Source organism: Anopheles coustani, chromosome 3 (assembly GCF_943734705.1).
Source record: "Anopheles coustani chromosome 3, idAnoCousDA_361_x.2, whole genome shotgun sequence".
Taxonomy (NCBI): domain Eukaryota; kingdom Metazoa; phylum Arthropoda; class Insecta; order Diptera; family Culicidae; genus Anopheles; species Anopheles coustani.
Window position 1 is genome coordinate 67,450,911 of NC_071288.1, and position 20,499 is coordinate 67,471,409.

Consider the following 20,499-nt stretch of genomic DNA (forward strand, 5'->3'; position numbering starts at 1 on the left):
TTTCGCTGCAAGTCAATCCGTAGGCAGCGTTGCACCGTAATTCCCGCAAGCAACTTGCCAGAAGGTTTTACCAACGGGATCCTTTTTTTGTTCCTCATCTCCGTTTGTTGATCTCCCATGAGAGTTGTCACAAATGTTCCAGCTTTCAAGCTGAGGGCGCACATGTGTTGTGTTCGGAGTGGAAGTAAACGAAAAACAAAAAAAAGAAAAGAGAAAACAAAGTGTCCTTTCGTTCACCACTCATTTATCCCATTTGTCGCTTGCGTCCTTCGCCTCGGAGTCCTTCGAGTCGGTCCAATTAGGGATTTGTTTTTTTTCTTTGGCTCTCCCGCGAAAGGAAAAAGGGCAATCTTTCTCAATCCGTGATCGGGATCGAGTGCACACAAATTGTCCGATGTTCGATTCTCTCTAATACTGCGCGTGACTTGCTTCCATGTGGAAGTTCTCAGGTTCTTTCCGAAGCCGGTTCCGATTTCTGTTTATTTTTCCAACCATTTCCATGGGCCGTGGTGGCTTCTCCCGCAAATGTCCTTGCTGGTGCGAGTTCGAGTCAGCATCGGAACGGACGTTCCAATCTGTTTGGAGTGCGGCGAGCCCGAAGTGAAGTTGTTATTGCGCCCTACTCGATCTTTCTCCAGCTTTGGTTGTGAAGTAAGGTCTTTAACGACGCAGAATGTTTGCGGACTGAGCCGAGAAATAAAAGAACTACGGTTAAAAGGGCACGCCGAGTGGATCGGGTATAATCGAAACTTCAAAAACCATAAACACTCACAGCAGCCTTCCCGTGATGGCTTCCACCGGATCCTGGAACCTGTGACCACCGACTGTCGTTTGTTTTGCGCGTTCCCAGCAGGACTCCATTGACTTCTTTTGGTCCCTTGGCTGGGTTTCCCTCGAAGGGATTTACTGCGCGCCGCTTGTGTTTCATATCCAGAACTGAATGAAATTGGAAGCTAAAGCGGACCGGCAACAATCGCCGAGGATGGTGTTAGGCCCGCATCCTGTGATTTCGGGAGTGTGTGAGGAGGTTTTTATTTTTTTTATACAAGAACCTCCCAGCCATCACCATAGCCGCTGGACCAAAGGACACTCGGCAGGTTATGATTGTTGCCAATGTTTGTAGTCCCAGCATGGGGTTCCGAGAGGGTCGCTTTAGTGCGCTGATGGCCGCTTTTCCGTACAGCGCTTTGTCCCATGACTGATGCCGTGCGTTCGACGAACCAAACGAACAGGCAAGGCGTCGGATAGCAAATCCAACTGGTCTCAAACCCTGGCTAACGGTAGGTGTCGATTGAGCCATCATCATCATCAACGGCAGCAGCATCGACATATGGTTTTGGTATTCGGGTTCGGTTTGCGGGAGGTTCTGCTGTCCACAGATGGATTCCGATCCCCGTCGCTTGTTTTTATTTTTTTCCGCTTTTAAGGATTTGTGTTTGTGTCCCTTCATTCTCTAGGTTTTGGGCTCATTTCGTTGATCCGATCGGGTGATAGTTTCATCCAGCAGTCGTTGAAACTGCTGATTGCATTTTGTGGTCCTCTTGTTTGGTTTCCGTTCGTGACTCAATTAATTTTTTCACACAGAAAAATAATCTCGCACAATATCTCTCCTGCAGAGAATAAACTTTGCTTGGTAAATCGTTTATACGAGAAAAACACAGGCTTTGGCACGTTTTGTTTTCCATTTTATAAATTAGAGTTGATGAACATTCGCGTAAAGAAAAGCAACATCACAAGAACATAATAACTTTGCTTGATGTTTTCTCTTTTGTTTGTAAATTTAATTTTTCTTGAGCTTTTCTAGCGCAGATTCATCTAAAGATTTGGCAAAGAACGCAATTATTTTCCCCGAATGTTGCGTTACCTCTCTAGCCTATGTACAGCCTCAGAGCATGTTATGAAAAGAACGCGTATTTAAGTCGCCGCTAATTAGCTGCCTTCTTTGAGCAAAAATTAATTTGGATAAAATTCTCCGAAATCGCTTCACCGTAGTGAAGAAAATTTCATACCGTCGAAAGAAGACCAGCGCTTCATTTGGTGCTAGGAAATTTCTAGAAATGAGTTTTGACTTGCATTGGTTTGGTTCGTTTTGTTTTACACTTGAAGCAGCGGCATTAATTTGTTTATTTTAACGTCGCTGAAGTTTGATTAATTAATTGCTAGCCCAATTCCAAGGTTCTTCAAAGCCAAAGTAAACGTCACATACAGTATAGAAAGTGAATGAAAATGAAATAATTTAATTCAAGAAGAATTTTCTTGCTTGAATTGCTTGATCGATGCGTTGTATGATTGGTTTTTACGTGATGTAAATTCCTCGTTTCAGACTGAAAATATTTTTTACCGTTCTTTTCTCCATCACTTGCATAAATTATGTTCGATGTGAGTAGAATAAAACCAATCGCCTTCGGGCCGACGCAAACGATTGGTTCGACCACCGTTCTTTTTTTTCCATTTTGTCTCATCCATTATTGACGATCCTCCCGGTACCCGTGAGCATACGTTCCAAATTATGTAATTAATATGATTTCTTCACCCGCCAACCCGAACCCGCTTCGGACACCCATCAATCCTCGCGACGAGAATCGAGTTAAACAGTGGATGGAATTAAATAAAAATTATTCAACCAATTGGATGACCTCAAGCTCCTTTGTCCTGTCCCCATGCTGGAACCTGTGGGTTTCAATTTCCACCACTTTGTGCCCGTTGGGAAAAACAAAAGTAAAAAAAAACACGCACATATTGGTCGCACGGGCTCAAATTAACGGGGCTGCGCGTGTACGTACGGGTCTGTAATGTAAAACTTGACACTGATCCGGGTCCCTCAGGCAGCGGAAAAAAAGTGGTCTCGGAAGGAATTTTTAAGTGGTTTCATAAATTTTTACTTCACATAATTGAGATTTATTTTTCGGTTGACGAAACCGCCGTCAGGGTGATTACTCCGCCAAACTGACCAGCAATGGGAGAGTAAAAGAGTAGTCGAAGTAAATCCTTTATTTTTCACAAACCCCTGAGGCTTCCATCGATCGGCTGCGGCCGGTCGGTGTTATTTTTGCACTTCATCGCATCCAACGTGTTGTATCGCATATTAAACCCGGTGCCGTGTGAATGCTTTCACTATCCTTGCATCATCCCCAGCAACATCGTCATCATCATCGTCAGCATTCGATGCAGACAAGCCCAAGTCGCGCTGCGGTCGGGAAAATATCGACAGATTTGCACATGTTTATAATCGTGCATGATTTGCATAAAAATGTAATATGAAAAATCAATTGCCCGTTCTGCCACTTTTCCGAGACAGTGATTTTCGGGGCTTCGCTTTTTTCCCCCAACGGCTTGCCGAAACCACATGAAAGTGACGTGGATGCATCGTCGTATTGTAATGCCTCCCAGATAGGATCGCAAGCGTTGTGGTCTGGGGAAAACGCCCATGCAGAAAAACTGCCCCGTAACGTAACGTGACTTGGCTGAAGAATCATCAATCTTTGCTTCATTTAACCTCGCCCCGGAAAGCGGAAGCATTTCGTCTCGCTAGGGAAAACCCAACCGCCAGCCGGGTTCAATATTGGCCCACCAAACACAATGATTGTGTGGATCTTGGGAAAAAAATGTTGGCAATAGCGTGGATCAAATTGGACCATCACATGGTCGCGCTGGGTGCCGGCTTTTATCTTTTCGGTTTCTCCGTAGCATGAGTGCCAAAAAATCGACACACACACGCACGCACACGCCACCGTCGTCGGATGTCTCAATATCCGGCCCGTATAACGTTGGAGGTTCTTGGAAAAACGTGACGGCGTGAACGGTTCGTCTTACGGTTCGGTCTAGGATGGGCAAATTATGTAAATTACAGCATAGGATCAATATTCTCCGGGAATCCAAGGCGATACCTCTGCATGCAGGAAGCGGCTAATCTTCCTTTTTGGCGCGCCTTTCGACATGACCCGAACTGTGGAGATCAGACAAAATTAAGCGATTTCCCGTGTACGACAAGTAAATTGGGAGACTTTTTAGGCGCACCGGCAAGCAACTAATGAGAAGGTTTAAAGGAAAAGAAGACATAGATAAGAGCTGTGGTGGATTAATTTGTGCCTAGAACAAAACATTCATGGTGTTGTAAAACGAAAAAATGTTGTTTTCCAAAATCCAAAACACGTTTTTAATTCGATTCACCAAATATAGCGGCTTTGGTTTAATTTATGTGAGGTTCTGATGGTTGAGAAACTTGAAATATAACCCAAGGGAAACGGTCCTCCGTTCACTGTCAAATCAAGTCCCGTGTCTTTCATTTGCGGGACCAATTTTGACAGGTGACCAAACACTTGTAATTAAAAAAACTAGCAAAGTTGAAAAAAAAATCTCACACGCCCAGAAACCTCAGACTCTTGTTGAACATGCAACACTACATCACGCTCGTCAGCAACATCGTTTGAATCTGGATCGGGGCACACAACCATCGTATCAAATTTCCTTGCTTGCGCCAAGCTGGTTGGAGCACATGCAAAAGAAGAAACATGTTAGGAATGGTGGAGAAAAAAGGCGAAACACGGAAACTTCATCGAACGAGTTACGAATTGCGGTGAATGGCTGTTGCATTCACGTCCGGTCGGGCGCTCCTTCTCCCCGGAGGCGTAAGGATATTTTGTGTGTAGCCGACGAGGAGCGAACGAGGAGCGAACCATGTGCGAACCAGCCCAAAGTCTGGCACCGTAAACTAACCCCTTTTTGGCGTTCCAATCTAGACACGGAGTACATACTCATACACAGAAGAACGGCGAGTGCTTGGACTTGGAACGTTTGGAACGGGATACGGTTCTGTACTGGCGAGGGATTTTGGAGAACCTCGCCTACTCCTGCCCCGAAGCTATAAATGAGGCGTTAGGTAGATGGCTCGAAAATTGGCTACCATTACAGGCAGCTCCAATCAACGGTCTTTCCGTGGATATTCGGAGGTAGAAGAGGGATTCCACGAATGCTGACCGTCGGTTGCCGTTGACATACGGTTCCCTGCGGGAGAGGAAATGTGGAACTTCAGACAAACCATATGTTAAACAAATCAAACACCAACCAACAGTTTGTTTTCTTTTTTTCGAGGTCGTGTTTTTTATTCCGTTTGATATTTCGACAAATCCTGATTATTCTGAGGGTGCTTTGGACACGGACCTCACCTCTAGTTCGGCTCAAATGGTGTGTTGGTCCGTCGAGTACCAGGACGAGCCCGAGCCCAAAACACGTAAGGGAGGGCGAACTACACGATTATATGCGGGAGTAGCAAATGCTGCCGGTTTGTGAACGTAGATTGGCTTTTTACATGCGGTGTACGTTGCGCAAATGCTGTAACCAAACGCACGACACCGGTCGGTCGAGCATGGGCAGAACTTTAATAACAAGGGTTATTGAGTTTTATTGCACTCCCGCCTAACGTGGTACGGTTTTTGACGGCTTTTCGGGGGAATTCTGTATGGGGTGTTGGTTTTTTTCTTCTTGGGTTTGGTTTGGTACGCTATCTATTTTCATGCCTCAGTTCCCAAATACTCGATGCCACAAGCTGACCCTATCCGGACGATGACAATTGACACATGTCCAGGCCCTGTGGGGTTCACCCCCAATGCACGTTTTACCTGGCCTGAACCAGGCGTGTGACGTACGTGGTTATCATGCGGAAAGCGCACACGAATTATGCTAAACAGCATAAGTAATTGTACACTTAACCAAATGTATCAAAAAGCCATAAAATGTCACATTTTCGAGATAAGCTTTTTCCCGTCGGTTTGTGGGCGCCCCCTGGCGCTTGTCCCGTTCTAAGGAACGTCCCGCTCGCGCTTTAGCGAGATAACATCCGAGCCTTCTGCTATCGTTGATCGATACGCCGTGCCGTAGAATATGTTTATGTAAATTTCGCTGATGCGTGTTGCTCACACCTCGCGATCGAAGGGGTTAGCGGCGGGGACAAAATGATGGATAGAGGTCAAAACCAAACTCAAACGCTGCTGTCAATGTTCAATTTTACGCCTCACGACAATCTTTTTGCTAGGTTTGCGGTGTGGATTTTCCATCCTTGCCACTTCCATTCTGCTGAAAGGAAGGATAAGTGGACGATTTTCCGGTGATTACCATCAATGATTGTTCTGGATGTTACATTGAATGTGATGAAAGGAAAATAACGTTGACTTGTGGAAACGGTGGAACGGGTTTTCAAATACGCACGACGGTTCTTAGTACTTGTTAACATATTTTTAAAATGCAAATGTTGTTTGAATTTAAATTTCCCGTATATTTTCTGCTAACCTTCATAAATACTCTCAATGGAACAGCAATTTGTTGGCGATCTTCGTTGCGATATGCCTACATTTGGTTGGTGCAGGATAATCACGTAACTAATCCATCATCCTGCCAACATTTCTCTTGAATTCCATTACAGAAACTCGCATAATTTCTTGAGCTACCTCAAACAAACATCATTCTCGCCATCGCGAATCATTCGCAGCTTGGGGTGGGAATTAAATAGCCAAAATCTGTCCACTCCACCCCGATCCATCTAGCAGCACGCTTCTCATATGCTACACAGCTGCACTCGACAGCAGGCGAGCGTCCCGGGAATTATGATGAATTTCGTTGGAACCAGCGTTCTGAAGCGGACAGAAAAAAAGGCTTTTTTAACTCATGCAAGACGAACAAAGACGAACGGTACTTTATGTTTCCAGTACCTTCCAAGAGGATAGGCACCCTCACGGTTTACACATGATAAGCGCACGCTGGAGTGCGTATGGGCGTCTGTTTTGCGCGACATCTGATTAAATATTGTCAAAATTTTGGATTGACGTGCGACATTGAATCTAATTTTTCTGCTCACAAAAACCAACCATGTCTCACGCGTGATACGAAGCTAGCGCTACGTGCTGATGATCGGCAAAAAAGAATGAAGACCTACGTCAAGTGTGACGCGAAACGTCTATTCCTGATTTGCCTCTAGGCTCAGGGAATATCGCGCAAATTGTCTCGAAAAAGAGCTACACAGGGCGAATCCTACGACAGTGTGTCATCTTCACCCAAAATCATTGGACAAAGAAGGAAAAGAAGGAAGGAAAAAAACCTATACGCAAACTTCTAACAGACGGTGACGCTCCGCTGGTGCTTTGCGTGGATTATGGAAAACTCCGGCTTCAATCAATATTCGTAAGCCGATTAAGGCAAGCGAGGGCTCAACACACGAGACCGGCATCGAACGAAACGGAAGGAAAATGCAAAATGAACTCCCAGCGAATCTGCTACCCCAGATTGCAAATGTTAGACGGCACGGAAAAGAAGCACAACAAGCTTACAATACGTTTCATTTGGGTGAAGATGAGATTAAAACTTTCGTGTACCCTTTCGCTGGTTCTCGGGGGTGGAGAGCCTGGACACTTATTGGGACATATTTCTGGGAAACATCCTTGCGCGTTCTGGGGAAAAGTTCTGCCCTTTCGGGGTTCCACCGGCTATAACTTCTGCCGGGTTCAAGATGTTCTTTCGTTCAGTTCCGCCTGGAAGGATATCCACGGATTTAGGTCTCTTTCCGATGAGCCCAACCTAATCTGGCACCACAATCACCCGCCCTCACTTATCGATAAGCGCAGAAACCGGAAAAGTATATTGATTGCGGCAAATCCGCACACGTTCTCGGGGGAACTTGTGAACTTTGGCGAAGGGCACATCTCTCCGGGGCTTTTGGGTTTTCTGCGCAGGCGAGCACTTTATCCGTCCACCGTGTTTCGTATTCATCGGAAAGATTGAGATCCCAAGCCCGTTGATGACCTTTTCCAGCTGCGATGGTGGAAGAGAGGGGTTTGGAAGACCTTCTGGAATCTCTTATCTACCACCCGGTACGACCGTTTGCCGTGGCAGGGGGTTCGTAATTTGATTATCAACTGTTAATCTATCACGTGCGGCAATAATCACTATCGGAATCTTGCCCAGGCCCAGCTCATCAGTGTGCGTGCGTGCGACGACTGCAAAGGCCGTATTATGACTCAATGAAGACTACACACCGAGCCTCGGTGGAATCTTCATCTACCATAGGATAGGAGGCAGAAGGCAAAGGTGGAAATAATAAAAACAGCTGGCGTCCATTTGCTGCACACAGCATCTTGCCGACCAAAGGTTATTCAAACGTCCAGCATTTCATTGCCAATGCACGTTGGACTTCATTTGAATGCCATGGAATGGCCGGAGAGATAACCCCCTACCATTTGATCGATCGATTGATTCAAGTTCAATGAATTCACCCCGCGCACACAACCCACCGAGCACTAGCCAACAAAGAACGAGCCAATCGAAGCCTACCCAAAAACCGATGCACCCTAGACAACGCCCTAGATGGATCGTGTTCAGTGTCCCAAAGCGGAATTCGATTAGCATTAAAAGCGGCTATAGCTTAGATTTAGGTGATTGAGTATTCGGGGGGCTCGAGGTACCAGCTGCAGGATGCGGCCAGGAATTCTCGAAATTGGCATCGATGGAGCAGCCATTTCGATCGATACGAAGGACAAGGGTATGTCGGGGTGAATGTGTCTTCCGGAAGCCTGTCGCTTGTTTTTTATTGCATGGGGGCGTTCGGGAGGCTGTGATTTGAAATGCTATCCATATTCACCCGGCCACCTTGTACAATGACGAATACGGCAATTCCTCTGATGGGTACATAATGGGATGTAAGGACATGAGTAATGGGTGCGATTCTTTCGAAATAGCCCTAGAATCTTTGTACAATAGAAAGTTCGTACTTAATAAGTTTTGATTAAAAGTTGTTAGTAAAGTACAAGTAAATATTTTAGATTGTGTCACAAAACTTAGAGGCCTTTCCATAAGAAGACTAGATGTTTTGGAAGCGTACAACTTTACCGGAAATGTTGGAGACCCGGTTTAAAAGCTCCCTGGATTGCCATTTGCCTTCATTCCCAAAGCTACTATTCATCAACTCTGTAGAAAAACTTGTCTCTTAGTAACTCTACCTCAACTTGTTGGTTTGAAATTTATTTAAAAAAGGAGAACAAGGATACAAGGATCTGAATGTCTCTGCTTCTTTTGGCTACTCGTACCCTGCCTTGTGGATTTACACCCATTTGCACTAAAGTTCATCTCGAAGTTGGTACTATTGCCTATGACCATAATTTTCCGATTAGAAGAAGAAATTCTGGGATATAAACTTAGTTTTCAAAGCTGCTAAGCATCATTTATTATGTTTAATTTCAACCGCTGTCGTATATTTTTCAATTTTTGATTTTTCAATTACTTCTTAATTACAATTTTTAGTGATAACATTTTTTTTCATATTGTCAATCACTGTGAATACCTAATGTTTTAGGTAGAGACTTAATTAAAAGCAAGACGTAAAACCTAAAGAATACGTGACAAAATCCGATGATGAGCCATTTTAATCTTGAGTAGATTAGAGGCAAATATAAGTGGCAACGAATGTAATATCCATGAGTTGACTAGCCGTTTGTGATCCTAGTGTAAGCACTCTTGTTGTATCTTATCCAATCTCTTACAGACATACCTTTTGGCATATGTTCTAACAGGGAGGATTAGAAAGAACATTGACAAACTCTTTGAACTCCCCTCTCAAAACACCCAAATGCGCCATGATGATGTATAACCTTCTCTTAGCCTTAGTCTAAAGTTGAAAAGCAACGAGGTGTGACATCTAATGTAGGTCAAACAACAAACAACAGTGGCAAAAAATGCAGGTTGCAACGATATGCAAGATGCATCTCATACATGTTTGGTGTACACGTGTGTGTTCGGTTACCAAAAGCACGGAAGCAAATGTGTGCACCAGGTACTTACTCCCTCGTGCCGTGAACATGCAGCCACGTCCGTGCTGTGTACGCTAATACTCTGCTGCCGCTGACACCTGCTCCCGTGGCGTAAACATAGCTCCGGTTGCAACCAAACCAAACCAGACGGAACACTGCAAATTTCCTCTTTCCGGCTACCGGCTTTAGGGCCTCGCGGCCAAGGTAAGGCTAGAAATTGGTCGAAAGTTTTCCGTTGGGGGGTGTCCTCCCTGCAAAAGGGAGTAAGAGAGGGATCATTTACAACTTCCCCTCTTCCGGAAGGGGTGGAGCGGTTGAGGGACGCCCCGGGAATGGGGGCACGTGTTGACATTATGGTTTCGCACGGGGCCCGAAGGGAGGCAAAGGCGGCGCAGTGCTAATAAATTTGAAATTTTTATTGCATTTCATGTTGTTGTTTCCTGAGATTTTTTGTCGACCTTCCTCTGGCTGGCAACAACTCACATTATGGCAAGCGCAGTTTCGGTCTGGGGTCGGAGAGTGTTACCGAAAGCGGGAAAGCGCCTAGGAAAAGGAATTGGAGTTGGGGATGCGGGGCTAGAAATCCGTTTAAAGAGAGTTTTTATTCGCCCAACTGGTTTCCGGCGGCTTTTCGCCCAAAACAGGAGCTTGTTTGCTTAAAAATATGTTGGTCGTCTGGTTCCGTCGCATTCCTCCAGCAGTCGCGGTCTCTACTAGGAACAAGGGGGTAAATAGATTGCTCTACTACGTGTATATGAAGTGTTCGTAAAGCCGGCGCAAGTCCGTGGAGATTTTGTCCATTGGGGTACGGTGGCCTAAAGTTGGTGGACCCGTGCGGGGCTCAAAACAAGGATTTGATGTGATTTTAGGATGTTATTTTATATTTTTTTCTCGGCTTTTCCGCTCAAAAGAGGCGCGGACGCCGCAGGGATTATGCTCATCGGAACCGGTTGGACTGGCTTATGTCCGCATTCCAGTACCGACCCGTAGTAGCACCGTGTCATCAGCATCTCGCCGGCTCCGGAGCTGGATTCAGTTGTTATTACTATTGTCCGCAGAGCGGGTGTCAACCCGAAGAGCGTCGGATTGTTGTCGGTTATGGTGTTTAACTGCCAGTGTTTTACTTCCCCGTTCCGAGCGGCTCATCCAACGCGTGGCGCACGGATTTAATGAATTTATTTTGCATGTTTTCCCCTCCTCCCTTCTTATGCTATTTCAGTGGAAATCACGATGGTGTGTCATGCGGAAACTATCACCAGTTGCAGGTAAGTGTTTATTCATGTGGGACGTTTGCAGCATTAAAAATATAAGCAGGACTTTTGCCTATAGTCAGTGCAGAGTTTAAGGATTTAAGAATCATTTCTTTTCAAATAAGGATGTTTTTTAATGTTTTTTAAATGAATCTTTACGTGAGTTATTTCATATGAATCTTTCATCTGAGATTCATTCAAATTGATTCTTTGTTCTTTCTTTCAGATTGAATCTTTTGATATTAGAATCTTAAAACGTGATTCTTCATTGTCGTAGATCATGTGAAATACACAACAAATAAAAGTGGGGATCTCTCTTACCATGTTTTGCATTTTTTCTTAACTTGTCTTTTCTTTGAACATTTATTTTTCTTTGGGATTCATGAATCTATCGTTAAAAGATTCATGAATCTAAGAAAATGTAGCAAAGAATCATCCAGATTCATGAAACTGAATCGGAATTAGACAACTCTAATACTTTTAACTATTTAAGTAGATAATTCGGGTTTATCTGAAATGCATCTTCTATTAAACACAAAAAAAAACAATGAAAAACAAATTCGACGTATAAGAATAACTGAAAAAAGGGTAAATAATATGCTAGTTAAAGAAGCAAATAAAATCAATACAAGAATAGTTTCAACAAGAAGAGAACTCAAACACACAACCACTACAATTTTCAAAAACCTCACTAGGGTGTCCTTATTCAAAGATGACATAAAGTCCCCTGGGAAGTCATTAAAATGCTTTCTATGCTGGCTTCGAAACAACTCCAATAGATGACAGTGAATATGAATTTGCAATTAACGTTTCACCTCTGCATCGAGCGAGGGAGGGAGGACATCCGAAAACTTTGCCAACCAATATTGAGCGACAATGCAACAAACCCAGTCCATTTAAAAGCCCTAATGGTAATCCCCGGGAAAATGCTTCTAGGAGTTGCTATTCTTTTGGTTTTTTTTATGAATTCAGGTCCCTGGAGAATGTTGATATTGTGCCTCTCGTCCGTCCTTTTGGAGGGAAAACTTGTTTCTTTCTTTCCAAAATCGGTGGCCTGCCTGGAAAAGTGTACATGTTTTCCATCCCGAGATCGATCCGATGGGGTACGCGACCGACCCGGAACTTCAGTGCATTAAAGGAGCATCGAAACCAATCATGCCCATCGTCATCATCATCAGCATCATCAGCATCGGTTTTCCAACAGCGATTCCTCGCGACGTTGCTGCTTTGGGGAAATTAATTCCAAATTGAGGATATCATGGATTCAATTCTAACTTTCTGGCAACTTCTCCCATAAAAGTTCATCGTCTTGACTTCCCATTTTGTGTATGTGTGTGTGTAGAGGATGGTTTGAGGAACGGAAACATCCTCATCAGCCGCGGATTCGTTAGCTCGCATCCGTCAACCATCCGCACATTGAGCGCAAATGATGCCGCACGAGGCGATGCTGTGCAGACCGATGTCGTAACCACAAACGACGTCTTCGTGGTTCACGCCCAACCAAAACACACACAAAAAGTTGGATAAGAGAAAAGGAGGGAAAGATCACATCGACAAGAAAAAAAAAAAGGAAAAGACAGCGCACCATCATTGAAGGCAGTGATTTATGATGATATGTTGCGCCTCTTGTTATCAAAAGCGACGTAGCGACCGAAAAAGCGACACGCCCGGATATTCCCGTTAGACCGGGCAGACTCCAGGCGATCGAACATCGAAACACCGGCGAACAATATTTCATCCCATTTTCGAAATGTTTGATAACAAAAAAAACGGTGCCATACCACGGGCGGGAAAAAGAAAACCTTCTCGGGGAATTCAAACGCATCAAAACGAAACCGATAGGTGAATGGAGGTCAAACGGTGGGAAATAGCCATTAATCGACGCTATCTTATCTTAAGAAGCCTAGGCTTGGACGGATACCGCTATATAGATTGGGAGATGAGGAATTAACGGAAATTTTAATTTGATTAATTCATTTGTATTTTTAGTACTTTCTCTCCAAATATTGATATTTGAATATTGAATACTTGGTTGTTCTTCAAGGTTTCACCTTGGATTATGTTTTTCATTAAAAAAATTGGTATTATTGGAATGAGTTTAATTTTAAATTAAACTTCCTTCCAATTTTACTTGTTTTCGTTTCCATTTGCATTTCTTGCTTGCTTTTAGAAAAAATCTAAAAATACTCTATGACGTATGTTGTTCAGAAGAACCTGAAAACTTTCAATAAAAACTTTGTCACTCCGGTGAAAAGGAAGGGGAATGACACTACCCTAGTCTAAATCAGTCACAACCATGAAGAATCAGAAACCTTAGAAAAGAAGACAATAAAACTTAACCCATCTTATGTCATCCCGAGTTCCAAACGGGCAACGTAACACACGAACGAGCTCAGTTTTGATGAAATCAAATTTGTCGTCTTTCGATTCCGCCCCGAGATTGTATGGTTTATGGATCGCTCTCTTCCTTTCGGTTCTTTACTTGGAACGGTCCATTTCCTTACGGTGAAGTTGAAGTTGCTGCCAACCGATGACGCCTACGACGCCCGGGAAAGATGATCATCGTTAACGGGCGACATCCGCGGGATAGCGATCCACTTTTTTGGAGGGTTTTCTTCCGGACGGCAAGCCTTTTTTCTGTCTTCCGATGACATCCGCCGATGGTCGGGTTGTTCTCCCTATGCTCCGGGTTTAGCCAAATGGATTTCTTCTGTAAATGCCGGCGAGCTTCTCCAGCCCCGGCAAGCGGGTTTCGCGTTCCGGGTTGAATGGTTAATATGCGTTGTTTTTGTTTTCTCCTCCACGACTTCCCGAGCAGAAGAGAGCTATTTTTAATCGCGTCTCTACCGTTTTCGATTCTGAGGACCCCAGGTGTAGCGTCTTAAAAAAAAGCGAGTCGATCCCTTTAGGTCGCCTAGAACCGGTTGACAAATGGTTTGTACGCCAGGTTCCCCGTATCTCAAGTGCGGGTTCTTTCGTCGCAAACCCACGCACACCAGCTGCCCTGGATTTGAGGGGACTAAGGCGCGTAAACACGACGCTAGGTCAACCCAAGATCACTTCACGGATTTACGAAAGGGTTCTATTTCATTTTCCCCCGGAGTTTCCCCTCTCTTCTGAGGAGTGTATTTCCTGGAGTCCTCAGTTCGAAGGTGTGTTTCGTTGGAATTTTTTGGCAAAATACATCCTGAGTGGTGGGTCCCATGGTTCTCTACTAAGGAACTGAAGCGCGTAATCTTTACCGGAAGGAGGCACGACAAAAAAATATTCTTCTTGGCTCGAGTGAAAAATGGTGTCAAGTTAGAAGAAACGCTTTCAAACGACCTTTTTCCATCGGCGGAAGTCGGCAGTGTTCCGGCTCCCCCCGAGCACCAAACAAAGAAAAAAGCCATTGTTCGGGGTTCGATGGTCGATTTTTCATCCACCTCCTTTAGGTCCCATATTTGTCCATCCCCCGGGCCGTTCTTGTTGCTTCACCCCCGGTTCCGATAATGGATGTTATGGTTGCCCTTGACGAATGGTTGTGCTACTCGGGGTACCACATGTGCCCCGCTTCTTCTGACCCGGGGCAGAGGCTCGTTCGCAAATCATCATGTAAACTCATTTCCATATATCCTTCCGCAAACCGGAGGACTCAGCTGAGGTGTAATACGGGTTAACGTCCCCGGCCTGTGAGTTAGTGCTGGTGCGAGCGAGGAGTTCCTTTTTTCGCCCCTTCGTTGAACATACATCCTTTCCCCATCCACACCCACACACGCACAATGCTTAATGATCCACTCCTAAACTCGGGCTCGCGCTGTAATGGGCAAATGATTCGTTGATTTATTTATTTTCCATTAAAACGAACGTCGTTATGTCGCCGTCGGGGCGCAATAAATGGCATTTGATTATTTGCTCATTTCTCGTGCTTGCACTCCACGGTGGTTTTTTCCTCCGATTGTCTGCTAGTTATTTTCAAATTTAACTCAAACAGGGATTTTGAGGGTTGGAGTGTATTTAACGTTGTTTTGGAACATTTGAATATAGGTAATAAAATTAAATCATGAAAGCAGGACACATTTTAAAGCCTTCTTTGAGAATATGTTTCATAATAAATGTTTTACTAAAACCCCTTTTACCCTTTGAGGGCGGTGCATACACATTACGTTAGCTGTGTAGATTAGCAGAATAATGTCATTAAATGGATTATGTTTTCCCATTACACACTCCTGGCGCCGTGAAATCCACTACGGCGTCGCGGAAATCGGACACGCAAATCGCATCTCTCGTTCGATGGCTTCATTTTTCCGCGAATCGATTAATTTAGCATTCAACCGCCATGTGGCGGACGCAACCCCCTGCCGAGGGGTTGAGAATTAGCGTGAGATAAAAGCTTGTCGATGCTCAACTGTGGGACTTTTGTACATCGACGCCTCCTCTCCACTCCACAACCAACGACCATCTGCATGCCGACAATCCGGATCCGTAAACATGGCGGTGTCGGGTGGATTGCATAATTAACAAATTATACAAATAATTGCATAAATTGGCAACATTCAGTGCCACACCATTTTTAACCCCTTTTCCGTGTGTGGGTGGGGTTTGGCGGGGATGGCAGGGGAAGATCGATTGGCGATGTTCGGTATCAATGTTGTGTACGGGTGGTTTTTTGTTTATTTTGTGTGCCGTTTATCTTTTACAGTACGTGTCAAACAATGTTTTCTAGTATGAAAAGCTTCATAAGTAAAATGTATAAACAGTTTTTGATGCAAATTATAAATTTTGGACAACATCTTACGAACGCATTTAATTTTACAACACAGTTTACTTTTTTTATTTGTGTTTTCACTATTCGCACGAAAATATACAGCACAATTTGAAGCAAATTTTCGTTTATAACTGTACGTAAAACGCATGGATCGTGTCAAACAACCGTCGGAGTGCCAACGTTTGATGTTTTTCACCGACTCCCTCCCGGAAGTGCGCGCACCCGGCTGCACATTCAACATTCTCGATCTGAAATCAGTGGAAAATACGGGATAACCGAACCAAATAAAACAAAAGAAAAACTGGCAGGAAATATCAGATCGGAATGACTCAAACCAACGTTGCATACTGGAGCAGCAAACTGAAAGCATAACTGCATCACCGTTTATGGAATGTTTTCATTTGCTGCTCGGTCCCACGGAAACGATGCAGCCGATTATCATGTGTGCCGGTTTCGATTTAATTTAAATTAAAATGCAATTTATCGCGTTCGAGCGTGTGAGGGAATGGTGAAATGAAGAAAAAACAAATGAATAGAACAACAGTTCAAAAACAACATTCACAGTTCATACCGAAACGAACTTGCAGCTGCCGGTTGGGAAAAAGATGTGAAATTGACCAAAGGTCCGGAAAAATTGCGATGTAACCTAACGATATGTAAAGTAAAAGAGCCAAAAGAAAAAAAAATAAGTGAAGAAAACAAATTTCATGTTTTTACAATATTGTATTCAAAATAATGATACATCATGAACTCATGTTCGGTTATTTCGTGGAAGGGAAACGGGTTTGCTCTTTACTTTTGCATTGTTTCGTTTTACTCTAAAGCTCAAATGTTAGATTCACAATCTGAAAAGTAAATAAATAAAAGAGTCCTTATTCAACGATGCAGCAGTAACTAAAAAGTTAGTTCAACATTTCATTTGAAGAAAGTAAATTGTCCGTTCTACTTTATTTTCTTATCTACTCTTACAACCAAGTCCTAAATAAATTGTCCATTCTACTTTCTTTTCTTTTCTACTCTTTCAACCAAATCTTGTTTAACTACTAAAAAATGAACAAAAATACTTACAATTCCAAAAGTCAAAACGTTGCCGATTGCAAATACTGCAGGAATTACGCTTCTTGTTAAATTATCTGAAACAATAACTTGTTATTTCCCACCGAGTGCCGCAGATATTCGACTTTGATCTCGTCCGAAACGAGCGCTCGTCGTCTATTGGACCGACGCTCATCGAGTGGAACGAAAAACGGATCGTTAGAATGTTGTTAGAGAGGCCTACGCTTGGCTTCACAGTGCGAAATGGACTCAATGCCGGGAGGCAAAATGTGGTGTTTTTTAATTTTTTTTTCCTCTCCACCCTTCTCTGGTATCCTTTCGACCAAGGACCGCCAAAAATTTGAAAACATTTCCTGGAAGGCCACCGGAACGCTTTCAACCAACCGGTCGGGAGTCCCTTGCAAAAACCACAACATTCAATTTGAACACAAATTGTCCATGCCCGGCGTCGTCACCGAACGTTGAGTTCCGAGCGAGGTGGAGGGAGAGGGGAGGGGTTTGAACGAAAGAAAGAAAGCACTGTTTTCCACGAATGAACGGAGTATTGGAAACATTTTCACCGTTTTTCGCTTCCGCCTGATTGCTCATTCACAAAACCGTGGGGCACCCGTTTTTCCCGGGCCACTTTCCCGAAAACCCCGGGGAAAACCCTCGCGTGGATACTGTCAGCGTACCATTTTCCTACTTTCGGGTACCTTTTGAACCGGGGGAAATTTTCAGCAAAAGGCAACCATCCCGAACGACCGTGTCCCGATGGATGAGTTCGTTTTCCCGGGGGTTTTTCCCTCACTTCCCACTCGAGGACGCGCGCGCGAACGAACTTCCTGTTTTGTTGCCGCGACTGATGTATTCGGAAAACTCGATCCAGGACGCATTCGGAATCCATATTTCCGTAGCCGGACGATGATGATGATGATGATGGTGGTGGTGGTGGTGATGCTGATGGCGTCGAAGTTACGAACGCGTACGATGCGATGTGGCTCATTTTCACAGCTCACTTCCGCTTTTCGTTTTTGATTTTATCGCGTCGAAGCCAGCGATTTGCGGAGATGATATCGAGGAAAACTCGTTCGGAAGGAAAGTTGCAGCCTTCGAGGACTCGCTTGCTCTCTAACCCCCAGCCAACTTCCCCCTTTCCCTCTCACTATCTTTGATAGAATTGTGCCTCATAGACGAATTTTGACGTTGGATGCTTTTTGCAAAATCGTTCGGAATGGCTTTGAAAGATTTTGCTGACAGTTCGTGTGCTGGTTCCGGTTTCTCCGAGTACTAACGAACGGCTATTTTGGACCGGCAACAGATTCAAGTTAAGATATGTTGTTCAGGCTTGGCTCTTTTGAAGCGCCGCCGGACGTGGCTTTTCCCCGGGTGGACATTTTAAGAACAAAGAAAATTGGTCGAACCTTTCAACGGTCGTGAAAAACAAAACTCCAACAATGACTTGGACTTCGTCGGCAAAGCCGCTGACGACGACGATGATGATGATGATTATCTGAATGAAAGGAATAAAACAAACGAATCCGCAACGACGTCGCCGGTTCGCGCTTCACTGCTTTTTAATTTGATTTGTATGTTTGAAGTTTTCGCGAATAATTATGATTATGATTATGGAATTTGCGCTGAAATATTCATCCGTCGGAGTCGCAGGGCGGGTTTTTCCCCGGAATGCCCCGGAGCGGGCCGCAGCGGAAACTCAACCCGGAATGTTGCTTTGTTGTTCGTGCGAGTTATCTTATCTTGCCCCGCGGCTGGAACGGATCGGAGTCGAATTTTTGGGATAAATTTGAATTTTCCTTATCATCATTCCCCCCCAACCTTCTGCTTGGACCTTGCAACCCGCCGCCTGGTTGCGAGCTTTTTCGTGGAAAACCATTTCGCGTTCCGGCTAACTCAACCGTCTTCAGCTGTTGATGGATTTCCCCGCGTTGGGTGGCGGGGCAAGCAACAGGGTCCGCGACCAACTTGAGTTGAGTTTTGAAATGATTTAATTGCTAGCTTGATGTGGGAGGGAGGAACGGTGGCTTCGAAGGACGAAGTTGGCTTTGAAGCTCGCGCCGGAAAACGGATCGCGAGCCCAACGAAAGCCACGGCCCACGCAACAAATGGAAAACTTTTGGCCGGCCTTTGATGTGCTTTGTCCTGCCGCTTTCGTACCGTGTTTCGATTGTAATTGATTGAATTTTCGCTGGAAAGGGCAAAACAAAACGAGGAAACTCGTTACGATCGAAGTGTGACTGAAAAGTGGCATTAATAAAGTAACAGCCTTGATCAATTGGCCTCAAAGGAATTATTAAAAAGACTGTTGCTGTGCGCGTGTATTTTAGAAAAAGTCTACCATCCCAATTTGTATATTTTTAGTCAGAACAAGATATTCTTACGCTTTTCACCTTTCTGAGGAAATTTTATCCGAGCCTATTTTTGGCATAATTTGCGCAAAATATTTCAAAGAAAATCGCATTTTCCCTTAGCGAGATGAAGGTAGTACACCGAAACCGAATAACGTGATTTGTAACTCGAGTGTGTGCAAACATGTTTTTCATCGATTCTGTGACCGTTTCGTCACATTTTTTTGACACAACGAGCGTTCTAAGATATCTTGCCTCATAACAACTTTACGGATGGCATATTTGTTGGCTGCGGCTCTCGATTTCACCTCCCGATTTCAACCACGTTTGTCGCGCCCTCTCACGGCTGGTTAAACATTTACCAAGGATTGATATTTTCAGCAAGCAGCCGGTTCTCAAATGATCGCTAACTTGTTTTTGCTTGTTCGCTGACGAAGTGGAAGAAAGCTACCGGTACGAAAGAAAAGGCATCGATGCGTGAGGGAAAATATATATGACATCTGATACGTTTTATTTGTGACCGGGTTTTATTCCCAGCCCGCAATCGGTCGGCTCTATTTGTGTGAATTGATTTGGAATAAGAAACGGTGGTTTTGTGCCGCTTTGTTTGGTGTTTTTTGGTGGAAGAAGTATCACCTTTGCTTCGTTAAGCGTGTAAAATATAGCTTATTTATTTGATCGAATTTCATCCTAATACTTTATTTAATTTAAGCGTTTTTTATCCTGCTTGACGCGTGTTTTGGTCATAGCGTTTTTTTTGACTTGGCTGACAGCCTTCTAAACCAACACGCATACATATAGGCATACGCTTTGAAAACGCTCTTTGGACGAAACGTGCACGACGCAAGTTTCTGACCGAAAGCACTACACGGGCCTGGAAAAAATACTAAATAATCTCTTTCCATGAATCCGAAGCTAATTCGGAGCGAATCCGGAAAGAATCCGGAGCAAATCCGGAGAGAATCCGTAGCGAATCCGAGGAGAATCCGGAGCGAATTTGGAGCAAATATGGGAGCGAATCCGGAGAGAATCTGGAGCGAATCTGGTGAGAATCCTGAGAGAATCCGGAGCAAATCCGGGAGCCGGGATGTCTGACGAGTCAGGTACCTGGCCTTAAAAAAACTAGTCATTTTATTATTCTTACTGTCTGTTTCTAAATAATGTTTCAATTAAGTTTAAAATGTTCGCATGTTTTAAGATTGCATTTGATTTTCTTTTCTACCCGATTAACATGCCTGTTCGTTAGTGTAACAAAAAAGTTTCTCAAACACGTCTGAGGCAAAAAGAAAAGTTAATTACGAAACATCCTT

General features: G+C 44.1%; 1 protein-coding gene across 1 annotated transcript in view; it reads left to right on the forward strand.

Moving 5' to 3' along the window:
• The window catches only part of LOC131261762 (uncharacterized), a 173,756-nt gene that overhangs the window by 25,558 nt on the left and 127,699 nt on the right, over positions 1 to 20,499 (forward strand). The window contains exon 3 of the mRNA XM_058263645.1: positions 11,011 to 11,056. Within this exon, the coding sequence (XP_058119628.1) occupies positions 11,011 to 11,056 (46 nt within the window). The remainder of the gene's footprint in view (positions 1 to 11,010; positions 11,057 to 20,499) is intronic.